At 45.7% G+C, this 19,071-nt stretch overlaps 1 protein-coding gene and 1 long non-coding RNA gene across 2 annotated transcripts in view; one reads left to right on the top strand and one right to left on the bottom strand.

Annotated features, from left to right (window-relative positions):
* Nucleotides 1-201: 201 nt before the first annotated feature.
* LOC141372685 (uncharacterized) lies at nucleotides 202-7,757 on the bottom strand. Its single transcript, XR_012378103.1, has 4 exons — nucleotides 7,619-7,757; nucleotides 6,257-6,542; nucleotides 4,607-4,738; nucleotides 202-4,303 (listed from the first exon to the last, which is right to left on the bottom strand). It is a non-coding gene; the product is annotated as an uncharacterized lncRNA (long non-coding RNA).
* A 209-nt stretch (nucleotides 7,758-7,966) lies between these two features.
* Nucleotides 7,967-19,071, top strand: part of DPYSL2 (dihydropyrimidinase like 2) — a 120,394-nt gene continuing 109,289 nt past the window's right edge. The window contains exon 1 of the mRNA XM_025873797.2: nucleotides 7,967-8,461. Coding sequence (XP_025729582.1) covers nucleotides 8,108-8,461 — 354 coding nt within the window. The 5' untranslated portion in view covers nucleotides 7,967-8,107. The remainder of the gene's footprint in view (nucleotides 8,462-19,071) is intronic.

The following is a 19,071-nucleotide window of genomic DNA, read 5'->3' as shown; positions in this document are numbered from 1 at the left end:
CTAATCCCAGCATTTTGCTCTCAGGTTTTCCTATCTAGAAGAGTTCAGACCTTCTGGCTTTGGTTTGATTTTCTAACCTTACCTATCAATTTTTCTTTTTTTTTTTTGTAATGAAACTCCTTCAAGCAATAGCTAATACAGAATCAAAATACATGAAATGAAAAACCTCAGCATTTTATTAGCATGTTATTTATTTAATAACTTCACATTTATAACATTTTACTTTGTATACTGTCAGTAACTGAGAACAATGAGGCCATTTCATGAATACAAAAAAAACCATGAAAGGGTGTACTGGACATTTTGGTTGAACAGTATTGAAAAATTATAACATAGAAATGATCACAAATGGTACCTTCTAAAAAATGCTTTTCTTACAATCTCAGGATATTCGTCCGTTAAAATTATCCACAATCAGGGGCGCCTGGGTGGCTCAGTCGTTAAGCGTCTGCCTTCGGCCCAGGTCATGGTCCCAGGGTCCTGGGATCGAGTCCCACATCGGGCTCCCTGTTCGGCAGGAAGCCTGCTTCTCCCTCTCTCACTCCCCCTGCTTGTGTTCCTGCTCTCACTCTCTCTCTCTCTGTCAAATAAATAAATAAAATCTTAAAAAAAATTATCCACAATCGGAAAGAATAATTTATCGTTTCCAAGTCCAATCACTAACAACAGTCCAGCTGCTGGCGTATTTATCACAAAGATAACAGACAGCAAGCACTCAAATGGACCAGAGGAGCTAAAATGGTTTCTGATGCAATGTTGTCCCAACTTGACTGACAGATTATATATTTACTTGTTATAGCACCACTGTTAGAACAATAAAGAGAGCATGCACTGAACATTCAGTAAGTATCATGAAAATCATGAGTCTTAAGTACTGAAGGCTTTCTATGTTCCGGGCATCATGCTGAGTGATTCAAAGGCATTACGTCATTGGAGCCCAACAACAACTCTATTCTATTCTGTTCCCATTTTCCTAACGAGGAAACTGATGTTTAGAGAAGTTTGCTGTATACAAAAAGCTACCATGATGCTATATATCAACTAGCATTTAACCGAATGGTGCTCATTTATGCTCCACGAGCACACATTACATCACAGGGCATGCATGAACATGATTTAAACAACTGTGAGATGCCATTAACTTCTTTAATCTTTGAACAATTAAGTTCAGATATGTGCTCAGATATCACAAGGGAACGTTACTTCTGAGGTCTGCACAAAACGAGTCCATCTGGAAACATAAGTGAGCCTGTGGGTGAATGCCAATGTGTGAACATTTGGGTATCGATCGCCACACTTGAATCTACCTGTTTTTCAGTAGAGATGTGGAGTTTAAAATACATTTTAAAGATGGAACGGCTGAAAGATCTCTGCAGAACTGCGGAGCACACCTTGAAAAATCAGGATTGTAGTGGTGGGAGGATTAGCAAGAGTCCTAAAGTTCTGGACTTCTATCTCCGCTCTGCCACTTGTTAGCATTTCTATATTGAGGAGACCACTTAGCTCATCCGAGCTTCATCTTCTCTTTCAAAAAGGGCAACATGATACCCTGTTGGGGTTGCTGTGTACATTAAATATGTGTAAAACACCTGGGACGTAATAGACCCTCAGTAAACACGAGCTCCATTCCTCTCCTCTGTCCCCTTTGTCACCACTAAAATCTTCTCTGACCAAAACGGTCTGCTCGCTAAATCCAATCCTCCCTCTCTAGCATGCCTTCCCATAATGCCCACTCTTTCTCGAAGGTGTCTGGCACACTGTAGATCTCTTGAAAGTAGCGATTAGGCTGAGTCATCTGTGTCTTGAGGATCTGACCCAGTGCCTGGAACTGACCATCTGACACCTAGAGGAAAAGTGGAGGACTGCATCCCAAGTAAAGAAAGAAACATCATAGCGGAGGTGGTTGTATTCATTCGGCAATGGCGCTTCTACTGGTGTTGTGACTTAGTTACACCTGAGGTTATTGGCTTCTCCCATGCTGAGGTCACATCCTCAAGGAGGCGGTAAGCTCCCTGAGAGCACCGCCCATGCTCCTAGGTTTAGGATCCTTACCTCCTTGACCAGCACCTCACACTGCTAGGTACTCAGAGAGAAGGTGCTGACTTGAGAAAGGAAATCACCTGACAAGTCCAAGAGCTTAGATTTTTAAATAAATTACAAAAGATATATATATAATATATATATATATATATATTTTTCCCCCCTCACATCATTTCTTTTATCGTAGGGGTAAACTTTGGTCTATTTGGGAGACCTCAAGTACCTCAGCTTCCTTCAGGCTTCCCATCTCATATTTGGAATTTAATCCGGTGTGTGTTCATCATCTATGGAGGGTCCAAGCAACTCTCGGATAATTTTTTCCGAGAAAGAAGCAGCAAACCTGGCCCGAAAGCCTCGATTTCAGTTGTGTACATTTAACCACAAGAAGAGCCACGCGGTCTCAGCTGGATAAAGCAAATGTCCCTAGATGCACTGGCTGTGGGTCCTGCGCGGAGCTGGTTTTTAGTCATCTGCCTCGTGATCCCAGGGGCCATAGCCATCCCCTTCACCGGGCTCTTTTTTTTTTTTTTTTAAGATTTTATTTATTTATTTGAGAGAGAGAGAAAGTGAGAGAGAGCATGAGAGGGGAGAGGGTCAGAGGGAGAAGCAGCCTCCCCACTGAGCAGGGAGCCCGACGCGGGACTCGATTCTGGGACTCCAGGATCATGACCTGAGCCGAAGGCAGTCGCTTAACCAACTGAGCCACCCAGGCGCCCCATCGGGCTCTTCAATATTGCCGTTTTCAAAAGAGGCCTCTTCCTCCCGGATTACCTTCATTAGCTCAAGAAAGCTGGGAGGCAGGCCCTGATCCTTTAGCTCCCTCGGCCTGCACCACAGCACCTCGCTAAGGCTGCCCCCCGCCATCACCTGTTCTAGGCGGACCTGATCTGCGATATTCCTGGGGATGGCTCGTTTCTCCACGGCTCGCCGGAGCAGGGTTTCTAACCGCAACACATAGGCTGAGACCTTCTCCCCTCCTCCTGATAGGTCTTCAGGTACTTCACCTGGAAGGGCCTTCGGCTCTCCAGGCTTCCAAAAACTTGCTTAAATGCCTCCAAGCACTCTTCCACGCTGATGGCCGCGTTGTCCGCCTGCACTAGATGCATGAGGTCCAGGGCGGGGCCGCGCAGGCTTTCCATCAACCACCGTTTCTTTTCTGCCTCTGCTACCCGCCACTCTTTGATGATCTCGGTGGCTTGTTCCAACCAGATTTCAAAGGGCTCTTCCTCGGGGGCGGGCACGGCACTCCCCGAGAACACTCTCAGTTTCCGGTATCTCATGGGTAGCAGAGGCTGAGGGGCTTGTGCTATCGCCTGCCCCAGCCAATGAGCCAGTAACTCTGGCGATACGCAGGGCACTGCGGCCGGAGACACTCCCTCATGCCCGAGGGCTCGGAACATGCCCAAGACTGTCAGCCCTCTTTTTACAGAAAGACGTTCAGTCGTTCAAGAAATTCGGTGTCCTGGTTAGGGGTCTTAAAGATCACCTCCCAGATCCCCCCCTTTCCCTGAACCTCATTGGGTATCACCGAGACATCAATATCCTCCATGAGCTCTAATAAGACCGCATTGGCATTCTCCTGCTTCCTGAATATTTTGCCAAGCAGTCTATACCTGCCCAGAGCCTTCAAAGTCTCCTGGAGAACCTCCTGACTCTCAGCCTCATCACAATCCACTGGTATCCCCATAACCATCAGTGATTTCTGTTCATCCACACTCATGATCCTGCACCAGTCCTCCAACAGTGCCACAGCCATCTTCCGAGTATTTGCTCGCCCTAACTCTACGGCTGCTGATTAGTTTGTGGTGCAGATACGCTGCCTTAGGACTCAGAATATCCTGCGTGAGCTCCTGAACTTCTACTCCACCCCTGAATGGGTCCTAGGCCACTCCCACAGCAGTCCCAAGGTCTTCTGGACCAATAACCCTTACTTGCCCAGTGGCAAGAACTCAGCACTTCCAGTTATGTCTCTAGACCTGACCCAAGGTGGCCGGTCGGTATCTCGGTGCTGACAGTGCCATTCCCCGTGGCTCTGCAGTCCGGGGTCTGCCGTTGCTCTCTCCCGGATGCTAGCAGCCACGTGGTGCTGCTGACCCTTCTCCGAGTGACCGAGGCACCTGTAAGAGCTGTTTCTGCCGCTCTCCCAGTCTTTGCCGCCTCGCCTCACCTCTCCTCTCTCTAGTCATGGGGAAAGCCCTCCACTCTGCACCCCTGCATCCCGAGCTCCCTGAGAGATGTGTCCCAGCAGGGTGACCTGGGACTCCTAGTGAAACAATGGTCAGTTTTACCACACAGCCCTCTCCTTCCCGGGGAGCATTGCACTTTGGTTCATGATGCAAGTGGGGGTAGGCCGAGGGTTCTGTCTCTCATTGGATTTGCATCTGCCCCACTCTGTCAGACCTCTTTTTTGCTTAGAGTGACTTTTTTTTTCTTTTAGGGACCCTCCTGCAATCTGGCTTCCCCACCATTTGCTCATCAGTCATGCCAATTAATGCCTGAGCCCCAGTTGAGGACAGGACTCGAGATTTTCCCCACATGAAGAACAAAATCAGATGTGGCTAGATACCTGTGTATGTGTTCCAGTTGTTCCGTGAGAGTCACGAGCTTATTTAGTCAGCTTCTAGAAAAGGAAGATGTCACCCAACTCCACACAAGGGTGTGTCTGGGTCTGTCTTAGCTCCAGCCAAGCCAAGCTGCCCTGTTACACATAAATAACAATAATATATATTTATGGCTTTGATGATAGCCAATGATGACTGTTAATGCACTTATTTAAAAAAATGACAATCCTTTACAATTAAATCTACTAAACAAATGGAGTTGCTGCATTTCTTTGATTAAAAAATACAATTAGAGATCACTCAAACATTTAAATCAATATAGGTATAATAATTTAACTTATATACTATACTCTAGGCATAACAATTTAGTATAGGCTTAACAATATTTTTAAAGATTTAATTTATTTATTTGAGAGACAGAAAGAGCAAGTGAGAGAGAGAGAGCACAAGCAGGGGCAGAGGGAGAGGGAGAAGCAGACTCTCCACTGAGCCAGGGAGCCCGACGCAGGGCTTGATCCCAGGACCTTGGGATCATGACCTGAGCCGAAGGCAGATGCTTAGGCAACTGAGCCACCCAGGCACCCCTACGTTTAACAATTAAAAAAAGAAATCTCAGAACCAAGTAAGTTACACTTGGAATTATGAATTCTCTTTTGTTATGTGCGGGCAGGCTTTGCAAATGCACAACTAGGTGTTTCTTTTGCTCTGAATGTTAAAAATGCTTCATAACACTTAAGCTTGAATGGGTCATTGGAGGAAAAAAGAAAAACAGGAAGCCCATCTGTGGAGAGTGGTGGAGACTGGAGGATGTAGAAAGGGAAGCGTTTCTAAACGTCTCCCAGTTACTGTCATGCGGTGTGTGTTAAGGGGCTACGGATATTCTTCCGTAGGCCTAAAACATCCCCATCAGTCCAAATGGGTTCCATATGCCACAGATGTCAGCCCGTAGCTACGGTGGCACCTGCTCTCACTGCAGGCACATTTTCCAAGTCCTTCTGGAAGGTGCAGAAGGCATGGCGTGTGCCAGAGGGCCAGGAGGGCAAAATGTCAGATCCGACCTTCAGCCAGCAGCCCCAGGGACCTGAGCCCAGTGGCTTCTCCAAGACACACTTTCCCTCCTAAGATAAGGGGGTAACCTCCTTCTCATAATATTTAGAGGAAACAGGAGACGTAAAAAGGCACTGAATGCCCAGGAAGAAACATCTCCAAGGTCTACATAATAATGGCCATGCGGAGGTTAGGCTACCTTTGGCTGGCTGCTTCTTCCAAAGGTGATCTCTACCTGCAATGGAAATATTTGGACATGAAAAAAAAAGTAAAAATCTTGTATTTTCTCATGTAAAGATGGGACAAGTTGGAAAAGGAATCAGATTTTCAGCTGTAATGGTTGGATCATTTAGCTAGATAGTGAGTGACCTTGGCCAAAGCCCCTCGGTCTCTCTAAATCTCAGTTTCCTGCTCTGGAAATAGGTGATGATAAAAGCACTCATCTCACGGGCTCGCTCTGGGTAGGAAATGATGTAATTCGTGTGGAAGCACTTTATTCAAACGGGAAGCACATCTGGTTCAAAGTCCAAATGCCTGCCTCCGGTTCTCTGGGCCTCCCTGGCCCTCCCCTCTCCTCTCGCAGTTCTCAGCGGGGTCCTCTTTCCCACCTGTCATGGTGGGCTCGTCTTCAAACTGTGACTGGTTGTCCTCCAAATTTAACTCCATTCCCCAAACTGTCCCTCACGACGGGGGTGGGGGGAGGAGGGTATTCGAACTTAATCCTTCCAGGGGCAAGGGCTGACAATGGGAATGGATCCTTGGTCACGCTGTCCTGCGCGACGGTCTTGCGGTATACAGCTTCTCCTAGCCCAAACCCACCCTGGTTACCGAGCATGCCCAGATCTCCCTCTCCAGCCGCCAAAGGATGGGCATCGTTCCCGCAGGATTTTGCCACTATGGAAAGAGGGACGGGGCTGTAATCGACCAGAGGCAGGGATTGACGCATGGAAAAGACATGGGGACAGGAATAAGCAATGAAGGACTCTCAGAGACCGCGTTACCGGCACAAATCAAAATGCTCGTTATCTGCCCACCAACCCAGTAGCTGTGGCTGATAGAGCCGCACATACACACCAAGTCCCACACACCTTTCCCCGGCGTGGCCTCACACCATTCAAGGCACAGTCACAGACTGCACCCCATCCCCTACCCCACCACTGGACTCGCGCGCACGCACTTTACATCCCAGGCACTCGGCGTTTGGCAACCTGGGAAACCCCGCGGCTCTGGCGCAGTGCGCAACGGGGGCGGGGGATTGGGGCGGGGCACTCTGGGTGCGGAGAAGGGCTGGGGACTTGGGGAGTGGGCTTCAATCTGCGTATTACCCTCTGTTTTGGCAAGGAAGGAGGGGCGGAAGATACCAAATCGAGACATTCTCCTGGGCCCTTCTTAGAGGTGCAGTGGCGCAGTTACGGCACACGACGCCTTCGGGCGATAGAACAGGTCTCTACCCACTCTTACTACAAGTTGCCGTTCGGCGCCAGAATTTGCAGACTGCACTTTTTGCTACACTCCCACGGCGCGTAGACCTATGTCTTTATCCACACTTCTCCCTCGCCTTTGCTACGTCCCTCTGCATTTCTCCCCGCCATGCTAGGCGCCCCCTACCACGGTGGGTGCAGTGAGTGAGAACCTTTTCGTTTCAGTCTCTGCGTAGCCTACCAAGGCCCTTGCGTAACAAGGTTTCGTATCCCATGCCTCGTAAGGCCCCCACTTCTCCATATGGTCTGCCCCTTCCCCTCCTCCCGGGTGTCCAGGCGTCAGTCGGTTCGTCCCTCTTTCCCCATACATCAGCTCACACCCTGGGTAAGGGGGAGGGAGCCCTCTCTCCCGCGGGCCCTTGTCCCTGGCCCACCCCTGCAATGCGGTGGGGGAGAGGCTCCTGGGCCAGGCAGGTGGGGGAGAGGGGCGCAGAGGCCAGGGGCTGCGCCCTCCGGTCTTCGCCCCTGCGTGCCCTGCACCATACTTACCGTGGCGCGGAGAGCGGTCAGCAGGCCCTGTGCTCCGCATCCATTAGCGGGTGGTCTGGCCGCTTCACTTCCGGAGCGCGGGGCTCTGGGCGGCCCGGCCCTCCCCTCCCTCCCCTGCGCCCGGCTCCCCTCCCCTGCGCCGCGCCCCGCCCCCGCCCCGCCCGCGCCTCCCTCCTCCCGCCGCTGCCAGTAACTGGCAGCCTCTGTGCTCCCGCTGCCGCAGCGGCCGCCCTCCCAGACCCAACTTTGCTGCTCGCGGGAGCTGGCGCGGCGGCGGGGGGCGTGGGCAGGGAGGGGAGAAAGCGGGGTCAGAGGGAGGGACCGGGAGGGGTGGGTCGCTTGCTCGCCAGCCCTCCTTCCTTTCTGTACACCTTGCGGTAGGCAGAGAGCGGCAGCCTCGGCAGCAACCAGGGGGTTTGTGCACTGGGAGGCCGATTTAGGGACCGGCAGACGGACGGACGGAGAGGACCCTCCCCGAGCTCCCGCGCCATGGCTGAGAGGAAGCAATCCGGGAAGCCGGCAGAGGACGAAGAAGTCCCTGCCTTTTTTAAAAACCTGGGCTCAGGCAGCCCCAAGCCCCGGCAGAAATTCTGTGGCATGTTCTGCCCGGTGGAAGGGTCCTCCGAGAACAAGACCATCGACTTCGACTCGTTGTCTGTGGGCCGGGGCTCGGGGCAGGTGGTGGCTCAGCAGCGGGACGTCGCCCACTTGGGCCCGGACCCGCAGCCGCCGTACTCCCGGCAGGGCCGGCGCGCCGGCGGGGAGCCATCTGTTGAATCGAGCCGGAAGGTGGAGATCCGGCGGGCCTCGGGCAAGGAAGCCCTGCAGAACATCTACGACCAGGTTGGTATGGGGGTGGAGGGGGGTGTTTGAGACGCAGGACCAGATGCGGGGTCGCCCCTCCCTCGCCCCCCTTCCAGCTCGGTGGAGAACCGAGGATCCCAGCGGGTGCAACGTCCTGCCTCGCTTGAATATTGCATCCTCAAATCTGTACATGCACCCCACCCTACTTGCCCCTTCTACGTACAGGGTGCGGAGAGGCTCGGGCTCGGCGGTGGGCGGCTACGCGCCCACAAAGACTGCCCGCGCCTCCCTGGGCCTGGGAAGTGGGGGGTGGGGGTAACGAATGAACCGATCCCCGTTTGGGGGTCGTATGGTGGTGTGGGGGAGGGTTGAACCGATTCCATTCTTCTTAAATCCTTCCGGGCGGCTTCCGATTGCAGTTGTGGCTGGGGTGCCCCACCCTTTTTTGATGCATCTCGGAGCGTGCAGTGGAGGGTTCGCGTGCAGGCCCGAAGGCTCCCCGGGGTTCGGGAGGGGCGGGGGTTTCGACAGCCGCTCCCCGCCGCGCCCTGCGCGCTCTCCCACGATACCTTCTCCCGAGCCCTCGGCGCTCGCGTCCGGAGCTCGGAGGCCAGGACCATGGTCAGCGCCTCCGCGGACCGCCTGGGAGGATCTCCTCGCCCTACTCCTGTTCGCCGCGTGAAACGAGGGAGGCTGTGGAGTCACCCAAGGAACCCGAGACGCTCCAAATAGCCCATGTGGAGAACAAAGTTCCACTAAGTATATCAGCAAGGGCTTCCCAGAGTGCTCCCCCTGCCACTATTTGGGAGGTGCTTTGGGGATGGAGACTTAGTGGATTATGTTAAAAGGGTGAAAAGAAAAGAAAAGGGGAAAATCCCTCACATTTTGAATAGATTGTCAAAGAGGGACTAGACCCCCTATACCTTGTTAATGGAGAAACAAAGAAGGCCAATTTGGCAAACCTTGATTTTAGAAAATTTTTCTTATCTCTGGCCCTTGTGGACGGCGTGCATTTTAAGTGCGGTAGTCTTCTCACACATTTTTTTTTTCTTTATCAGGGTGACCTTCATACTTGTGCATTTTTTTCCACATCCTTAATTTCTCAACCGATGAATTACAGTGTGAAATGTTTTAACAGTTGTTTGCTGTTTCTCTCCCATGCCCATTGGTGAAGAAGAGAAATCAGTCAATGATTGATTATTGAATACCTATTGTGTGCCTTGCCTTGTGGGGCAGGGAGAAGGTTAGCTATAAAAAGTTCAAGGTGATTTCTTCTTAAGGGGCGTTCAGAGTAGTTGGGAGTGGTCTATACCTATTCCTTGAGTGAGTCCACCAACATTTATTTAGTATTCAGGGTGTGTGCTTACGGTGAACGCATGGAGAACAATTAAAGAGTTGGTGATAATGGCCGGAACACGTTACCGTTTCCTGACACAGCATAGAGTTTTGCAGCTTTTGACTTTTATTGCACCAATTCTAGGAAAGATAAACCATTTACTGTCATTTTCAAAAGGTGGGGCAATTAATTACTTAATTGGTTCCTCCTCCCCCAGCTCTTGTCCTCTGATTTATTCATATAGGGGGGTACCTGATATCCGTATTTCACTGAGTCAGCCCGAAGAACTTAATCCAGAAAACTCACCTGAATTCAAGTGATCAGACAACCGAAGCAAAAGTTTTAAATAATGTAACAAATATTGAAACATGAGGGAGTGTGAAATACTTTCCCACATGAATACATTGGATGAGGGCCAAACCATGATCATACAACATCATGGTTGTGTGAGTATCCTCATCTTTAACAAGTTGTGCTGGTAATCCTAATATCCTAAAGGGAGCAGAAAAATGCCTTGAGATAAGGAAGGGATTATTTTTAAAATGGCAGATCAGGGGACAGAGTTTGAGAATGGCAACCCCGGTAATAATGGCAGTGAATTAAAACTCAGGTTTGAAAGGCAAAGTTTCATTGGGTTGAATAATAAATACATCTCTTTTCCTGTCCATTTGGAAGCTTAGCTGTTTGATCATCAGCTTCTTGTTTGAGCACTCCCTGATTTTTTTAAAAGATTTTATTTATTTATTTGACATAGAGAGAGATAGCGAGAGCAGGAACACAAGCAGGGGGAGTGGGAGAGGGAGAGGCAGACTTCCTGCCGAACAGAGAGCCCGATGCGGGACTCTATCCCAGGACCCTGGGATCATGACCTGAGCTGAAGGCAGATGCTTAACGACGGAGCCACCCAGGTGCCCCGAACACTCCCTGATTTTAATAGACGTTCGAAATTGTAAACCTAGGGTGCATAGAGGGGGAGATTTGAAGAGGAAATACCCAACCAGAACCCCAGCCACTTTTAGCTTCCGTAACACCCACATATGCTTTAGTTGCCCAGTTATTAGCAACAGAGGATGAATCTGCTTGGTTTTTCTGCAGCCTTCCCTGAATTTTCATTCAGTCTTGCCTTATCACATAAGGGCTGTTCCTATGGGATTGGTTTCATTCATGACTAAGAGCACTTACTGGGATCAGTACTTACAGTGGTTGAATATTTCATGTCTATACAAGACATGAAACAGTATTTGGGGTGTGTGTGTGTGTGTGTGTGTGTGTGTGTGTGTGTGTGTGTATAACTGGTGATTTTCAAAAGCACAGTTGGGCCCACCATTTTGATTGACTTGAGTAGCCATCACTTAATTTTCAGCTAATGAGCAATGTGACTGCCAGCATCTCAGTGCATTCCTGTCTGAAGCCTTGGGACAGAGAGAGGAGGAGAACTAGAGTGAGTGGGCCCTGGGGCCCCTGATTTGCACCACTTTCCTCCCCTGAATCTGTATTTATAGGTATTGTTAATGTATGGTTGGTCAGAAGTGGCTTTGTCCACCTGTTGCAGGGGGTCTGCTGTTCCTCTAGCAAGGCTTTGGGAAAGGAGGGAACAGGCTTCCTCAACCCAGATGCCATGTGGCTTGTGGGACATGGGTGTCTGCATTTGCATTTACAGGTGCTAGCAGGTAATCACCAGAAAAAGATGGGTGTGGCTTGGGCTGGGATGTTAGGTTTCGGTGAAGGGAAAGAGCCAGTGTAGTGAGTATGAATGAGGAAAGCTACCTCTTTACCCTCTTTTCCTTGGTGTCCCTTGGCGAGGTCCACTTTGGGCTGCATCTGTGAAGGACTCTGAGCCTCTTGGAAGAGAGAGCAGAAGGGCAGTATTATTGGCCTAATTCCTCCTTGCCACTGCCTCCTCCCTCAGCCTCCTCCCTTCCTCTTAGGAATTCCCTCTATTCTACCTCAGACACAGTTTAGCCAGGGAAGCTGGATCGTGAGAATCTCTTTCAAAGGTGCTCCCAGGCCCTTCTTCCCACAGCAAACTTATGTGGCTGGGGAGTGATTCTCCATTTCTCCAGAGCAGGTGCCAATGAGTAAACTATATAGGAGTTCCACTGAATTTGACAAAATTCCTGTCTGTAAAATGCTTTTTGATATTCCCTCTCATTGTGTCTCCCCCCATCCCTTCTCCAAGTTGATTAACTCCCAGCCCTAGGTGCCCAGTGACCTTGCTGCCCTCTTACTGTTCAATGCTAACCCTACCCCATCCTGATGGTGATGCCCATTCTAGATCTTTCTTCCTCCAAAATAAGTTCTGAAATCACTCTTCTCCTTTGCCCTCACTTCTCCCATTCAAAATCCCTTCCTTGTGTTTATCTTAGCTAGAAAGAAATCCCAATGATTGAAGGCTTCCATCTGTTATGTGAATGACTGATACAGAGGTTGTTCCCAGAGACACTTGTCTGTTCTAACAGGCTAACATAGGCTAGCCTGTTCAATAAAATGAACATCTCGTTAGCCAAATATGTAGTAGAGATTTGGCTGGAAGCCAAGAACAAGGGCATTCCTTTGATACTTTAGAGGCCACATCATTTCAAAAGAGGAGACACAAATATAAACACTTGTATGTTCAGGATTCCAAAAAGCCCCATCTGGGATCAAAGGAAGAGAAGGAAATGGTGATAATCCATAATTATTGGTTGCCCTTCATTTCCCAAGTAATTATGGAACTAATCATATAATTAGTTAAACTAAAAAAATAATTGTGGTGAAATACACGTAACATACAATTTATCTTGATCATTTTTAAATATACAGTTCAGTAATGTAAATATATTCCTATTGTTGTGTAATTAGTCTCCAGAACTTTTCATCTTGCAAAACTGGAACTCTGTGTCCATTAAACAGTAACTCCCCATTTCCCCTCCCCCTAGCTCCTGTCTCTCTGAATTTGACTACTCTAGATACTTCCTATAAGTGGAATCACCAGCATTTATCTTCTTGTGACTGGCTTACATCACTTAGCATAATGTCCTCAAGGTTAAACCATGTTCTAGCATGTGACAAGATTTTTTTCTTTTTTCGAGGTTGAATAATATTCCCATAATTAGTTAAATTTTAATAAGTCATTGATGATTGAAAATTTGTTGTACAATTAATAGATCTGCAATCAATTAATTGTGAGAGGAAGTAAGAAGGGTTAAATTGCAGATGAAATAGACTCCTCCAGCCTGGGGCCTGAGACCTGAATAGAAGAAAACTCTCACCAACTAAACAGCGTCTATCATCTGCCTCCCTTGTGGCTGGGAGAAGAAAATTGCTGTCATTGAACCTCCAGTGAAAACATCTGGTTGAATGTTGCATGGTTCACAAACTCATGGGCTATGGGAATCAGGAATGGGCTGGGCATTTTCCTACCCTTGGTAAAGATAGGCCAGTTTTCTTGGGGGTCCTTTGGTGCCAGTGTCCCTCTCTCCTTGAGAAAGAAGGGAGAGTCAGAATTGATCATGAAGTTGAATGTACACTGACACTGAATGTCAGAGCTTGAAGGAGACCTAATGATTATTTAATCACCTCATTCTAGCAGTGGAGAAAGTGATGCACAGAAAAATCGTGCTTGGTCCCATGGAATTCAGGTGATGGTATCAGCGTTAGGATGGAGGCTTCTCACTGCCCAGGCCCACTCCTAAACCTTGTTATTTTGGTAGCATTATATCTTAGATGTGTAGAATATATTATTTTGAAATTTGCATTATTTCTTAGAATGTGTAGACCATATTATTTTGAAACTTGCCTCAACACCTTCTGATGTAGGCATTTTCCCTTTTTGTAAGTAAGGACACTGAGATTTAGTGATATTTACTGACCAGTCCCAAGGTCTTGCTTTTTAGTAAGTGTGTGACCTAGGATTTGAACCAAGTTTCCTGACTCAGTGCTGTACTTCTTTTTTTTCTTTTTTTAAGATTTTATTTATTTATTTGAGAGAAGGGGAGAAAGAGAGAGAGAGAGTGAGTGGGGGGGAGGGGCAGAGGGAGAAGGACAAGCAGACTCCATGCTGAGTGTGAGCGGACAGGGGGCTCAATCCCATGACCCTGAGGTCATGACCTGAGCTGAAATCAGGAGTTGGACACTCAATCAACTGCACCACCCAGGCTCCCCATCAGTGCCATACTTCTTGCAATACACCATTCTGTGGCTCCATTCCACTGCCAGAGATAGTTAGTGAGTTTAAAGGTACAATTTAGTTTTGCAGGCAAAATATTTCATATCCCATTAAACTTCATATGTTCTATGGGGTAGGCCCTGTGGTAAATGCTTTATGTGTGCTATCTTATTAATCCTAAGGTAACTCTATGAGGTAGGTGCTACTGTTATCCTTATTTTGCAAAAGAAATATCTGAAGGTAAAAGAAACTTGCAAAGCAACTTGCTAACTAAAAGCTAGAGGCAGGATTTGAACCCAGGTCCATGTGACTGAAGAGCCTTTTAATCACTGTGATGTACTGAATTGCTTTCAATATTAATCATTCTTTTCTCATTTTATCTCCAAAGAATTAACTATTACAAAATAGTTCTGAGTGCCTACTTTGTTTTCTGTTTTGCAGTGTACTCTTTGGCACCATTTTTAAAAAGGACTGTTGATCTGTCTTTATGAATGTGCCCTAAACTGCTGATATTCTGTCCATCATTTTTTTTTAACACAAGAAATATCTTCAAATATCGCTGGGACAGGGGCCAAATCTGACCGTGTGAATGACATGCTTTTCTAAGATTAGAGCAATGTGATGGCAATGTGATTTTCCCGCTTCATGTAAATCATGAACTACAAGCAAATAATGAGGGAACCATCAATAAAAGCATTGGCGGACGGGCTGATGGACACTTGAATTTGGTTGGCTCCAGCCTGTGGCAAAGGCTGGTCACGTAGGCCAAGAGCTGCACACAAATAGTGCCTTGAAGGGGAAGCATCTGGGCTTGAGGGTGGTGGCTTGGGGTGTGTTTTTGAGACATGTATAGGCATGGTCTCTAATTTCAAGGCAGCTCTCTGGCGGAAAGAACTCTGAACTAGGAGTCAGGAAACCCGGCTTGTAGTCCTGGCTCTGTTGTTCACTAGCTGAGCCACCTACCTGCATAGTCACCTAACCTGAGCTGTCATCAGGAGGGGCCTTAATCTCCAAGACTCCTTCTCTATTTCTACTAAAGGCTCTGAAAGAAACTGATGCTGTCCCCAGCTATTCTTTCTTTGTTTTTTTCAAAGTTGAGGTAAAATTCATGTAACATCAAATTCTCCTTTAAACCATTTTAGTCTACAATTCAATGACAGTGTTGAGCAACCTTTTAATTCCAGAACATTTCATCGCTCCAAAAGGAAACCCCATATCCATTAAGTGGCTACTCCCCAATACCCTCTTACCCCAGCCTATGGCGACCACAAATCCATGTTCTGTCTCCATGGATTTGCCTGTTCTGGACATTTTGCATAAATGGAATCCTACAACATGTGGCCTTTTGTGTCTGGCTTCTTTAATTCAGTGTAACGTTCTCAAGGTGAAGCCACATGGTAGCGATGTCAGCCCTTCGTTCCTTTCCATCACTGAACAGAATTCCATTGTTTGTGTATATCATCTTTCATTTATCCATTCACCAGCTTATGGACATTTGGGTTGTTTCCATTTTTTGGCTTTTATGAATAATACTGCTGTTAACATTCTTTTACAAATTTTTGTTGAAACATATGTTTTCAGTTCTTTTAGGTGTATACCTAGGAGTGGAACTGCTAGATCATATGGTTATTCTATGTTCAGCTTTTTGAGGAGCTGCCAAACTGTTTTCCACAATTTTACTACTATTTTACGTTTCCCGCAACAATGTACAAGGATTCCAGTTTCTTTCTGCACATCCTCCTCAACACATTGTTTCCCCCTTTTTTGGATTATAGCTGTCCCAGTGGTTGTGAAGTGGTATCTCATTGTGGTTTTGGAAGGCAGCTATGCTAACCACTATACCACCAACGCTCTTATTGTGGTTTTGATTTGCATTTTCCCAGTGACTAACAATTTGAGCAGCTTTCTTGTGCTAGTTGGTCATTTGCATACCTTCTTTGGAAGAATGTCTATTTGAATTCTTTGCCACTTTTTAAAAAATTGAGTTGTTTGTCTTTTTGTTGTTGTGTTGTATGAGTTGGTTTCTTTTTTTTTAAGATTTTATTTTTAAGTAATCTCTACACCCAGTGTGAGGCTTGCACTCAACAACCTCGAGATTGTGCTCTACTGATTCAGCCAGCCAGGTGCGCCTACAAGTTCTTTATATATTCTGGATATCAGATATATGATTTACAAATATTTTCTCCCATTCTTTTTTTTTTTTTAAGATTTTATTTATTTATTTTAGAGAGAAAGCATGCTCACGGACAGGGGGAGGGGCAGAGGGAGAGGGAGAGAGAGAGAGAATCTTAAGCAGGCTCTCTGCCCAGCACAGCGCAGAGCCCCATAGGGGGCTTGATCTCACGACCCTGAGATCACAACCTGAGCCAAAACCAAAAGTTGGGCGCTTAACCAACTGCCCCACCCAGAAGCCCCTATCTTCCTCCCATTCTTTGGGTTTTTCACTTTCTTCATATGTGCCTTTTGACGAACAGAAGTTTTTAATTTTGATGAAGTCTGATTTATCTGTCTTTTCTTCTGTTGCTTCCACTTTTGGTGTTAATATTATTCCTGGCTATTCTCAAAACTACTGGATCAACTGAAATCTAGCAAAGAAGTTCCAGGGCCTCATTTCTTAGAATGATAATCATGTAACTAAATCCGTTGCTTTATGGGAGTTTTGAAATTTATTTAGAATAGTATTTACAATAGGTCAGTATTCTTGAGTGTTTTGTGTACTGTCTAAGTCTGATCTATTTCATCATCCTGTTCATATAAAGAAATTTCTTTCCTGTGTGTGTATTCACACATATATTTGGTATTTTATAATAAATATATATATAATTATGTAAATTTATATACACACACACAAGTTTTCAACTTTATTTATATATATAATGTATGTAAATGTAAATATAAATATATATCTCTCTCTCCAATGATTTGGGAGCAGCAGGGATGGTGTTGAGGAGGGCAATGACTAACAAGCTGAATTTAGGAAAAAATAAATTTGAGGAACAAATTGAATTTAATTTTTATTTTCTATTTTTTTTAGAAATAACATGACAGAGTACCATATTTATTGTAGATAACAGTGATGAGCATTTTTTTTAAGAAGGAAATCCTTGATAATCTGATTATCTAGAAATAAGCATTGATAACATTTGGTATATGTATATATATATATATATATTTTAAAGATTTTACTTATTTATTTGACAGAGAGACACAGCGAGAGAAAGAACACAAGCAGGGGGAGTGGGAGAGGGAGAAGCAGGCTTCCCGCTGAGCAGGGAGCCTGATGCGGGGCTCAATCCCAGGACCCTGGGATCATGACCTGAGCCCAAGGCAGACGCTTAACGACTGAGACACCCAGGTGCCCTTCATTTTGGTATATTTTTTCCAGTCTTTATACTCCCACCAAAAATAAATGAGAAATACTGTTTTTCAGCACTTCTAGTATCACTGGGTATTATCATTTTTATAGATATTTCCCAAATTTGTAGGTGACAAGTGGTATCCTGCTTTTGCCAGTTTTCCTATTAAAGCATTCATATTTAAACACTGATTTGTAAAAATTCTATATTAGAATGTATCCACTTCAGTGTCAACTTGTTACACATTTTTTTCCTAGTTTGCATCTGATTTTTTGTGGCCTTTATATTTTGACATCCAAATTTAAATTTTGAACTTAAATCAGTTTGTTTTTTCTGATATGTTCCTGCCTTTCAAGATTATTATTTACTTACATTTTCTTCTAAAACCTTTTTGGATGCCGTGTTTATATTTAAATCTTGCAATTCATTTTTCAATACCTTGAAATAAGGTATAACTTAATTTTCCAAATAGTTAGCCTATTGTCCTAATGTCATTTAGTGAATAATTGATGATTCTCTACTTATTTTTTATATACTCTGCCTTTTCCATATGTCTGGATATGAGTTTTGGCTTCCTGCTATTGCATTGATCTGCCTTACTAATGTGGTTCAATACTGCTTTAGTTACTGTTGCTTTTAAATATTTTTACTCTTTTCATTTTTGCTACCATTCAACTGCCTTTTCCATGAAAGATATTTTCAATTACAGAAAGCTGATATAATTTTTACCAGAATTATATGAAATTTATCTAGTGAACTAGAAGATATATTTAATTTTTAAGATAGCAAGTCTTTCTACCTAAGCTTATAGTATGGGCTTGCCATTTTTTTTTTCAGGTATTTTGTTCTATTCCTCTGAAAATTTTTTTTACATTTATTCCCCGTGCTTTGTTGTTATTGTGACTATAATTGACATTATATTGTGTAGTTTACATTCTGTGTGACTCTTGAGTTTTATATTAATTAATAATAGAATGCCTTATTCAACTTGCTCTTGGCTCTAGTATTTTCCAGTTGAGTCTCTTGGGACAATTTTATTACCTGATATTACTTTTCTGTCTTTTTTCTACTGTCTTTACTTATTATTTCTCTTCTGTGTCTGACTACATTGGTTAGAGCTTCTAGAACAATGTTGGATAATGGTGGCAGCATTTAGGGCCCCCTCTTTGATTTCTGACTTTAATGAGAAGGCCCCTATACCTTCACTATTGTTTGAGAGAGATATCTGTCACGTTAAATAATTGTTGAATTCCTACTTGAGCGTCCTGGTAGTGTCCTTCAGCCAGCAACCCCCAGGAGTGCACTTGTGGTTGAATGAGCTAGGTTTATTACTTACTGTAGTGAGGGAGAACACACACCACAGGGAACCATGGGGCATCTCTGTAAGAGGGTATTCGAGAGAGATTATTTGGGTTTCAGTGGGCCTTGGGGGAGGGTCCAAGGAAATGAAGTTTCCCTCTGGGCTGGCGCTGCCAAAAAAGAAGGCAGTTCTATGATTTGTTATCTCATTAAATCTTACCTGTACAAGGATGGATTAGACAGAGGCGGAGCTGTGATTGGGAAAAAAGCAGCGGGCATTTAGAGCAGTTAGGAGAGGGGGATTTGGTACTTTGCGACTTGGACAATGTTTGTTTGTATTTTATCAGACATGATCATGGAGGGGTCTCATTTTTGTCTTGATTCATCATGGTCACTGAGTGGTCTGATGTTAATAATACTCTGTGAAATTTATGTTCAACAGGACAGCACCCAGGCCAGCTCTTGGCAACTATTTTCTGTTTCTCTGTATACTGTTAAAACCAGGGTTTGA

The sequence above is a fragment of the Callorhinus ursinus genome, unplaced genomic scaffold, assembly GCF_003265705.2.
Source record: "Callorhinus ursinus isolate GAN/ISIS: 27379988/994484 unplaced genomic scaffold, GSC_fseal_2.0 scaffold4, whole genome shotgun sequence".
In the NCBI taxonomy this organism is placed as follows: Eukaryota; Metazoa; Chordata; class Mammalia; order Carnivora; family Otariidae; genus Callorhinus; species Callorhinus ursinus.
This window is presented reverse-complemented; position numbering and strand designations above follow the sequence as displayed.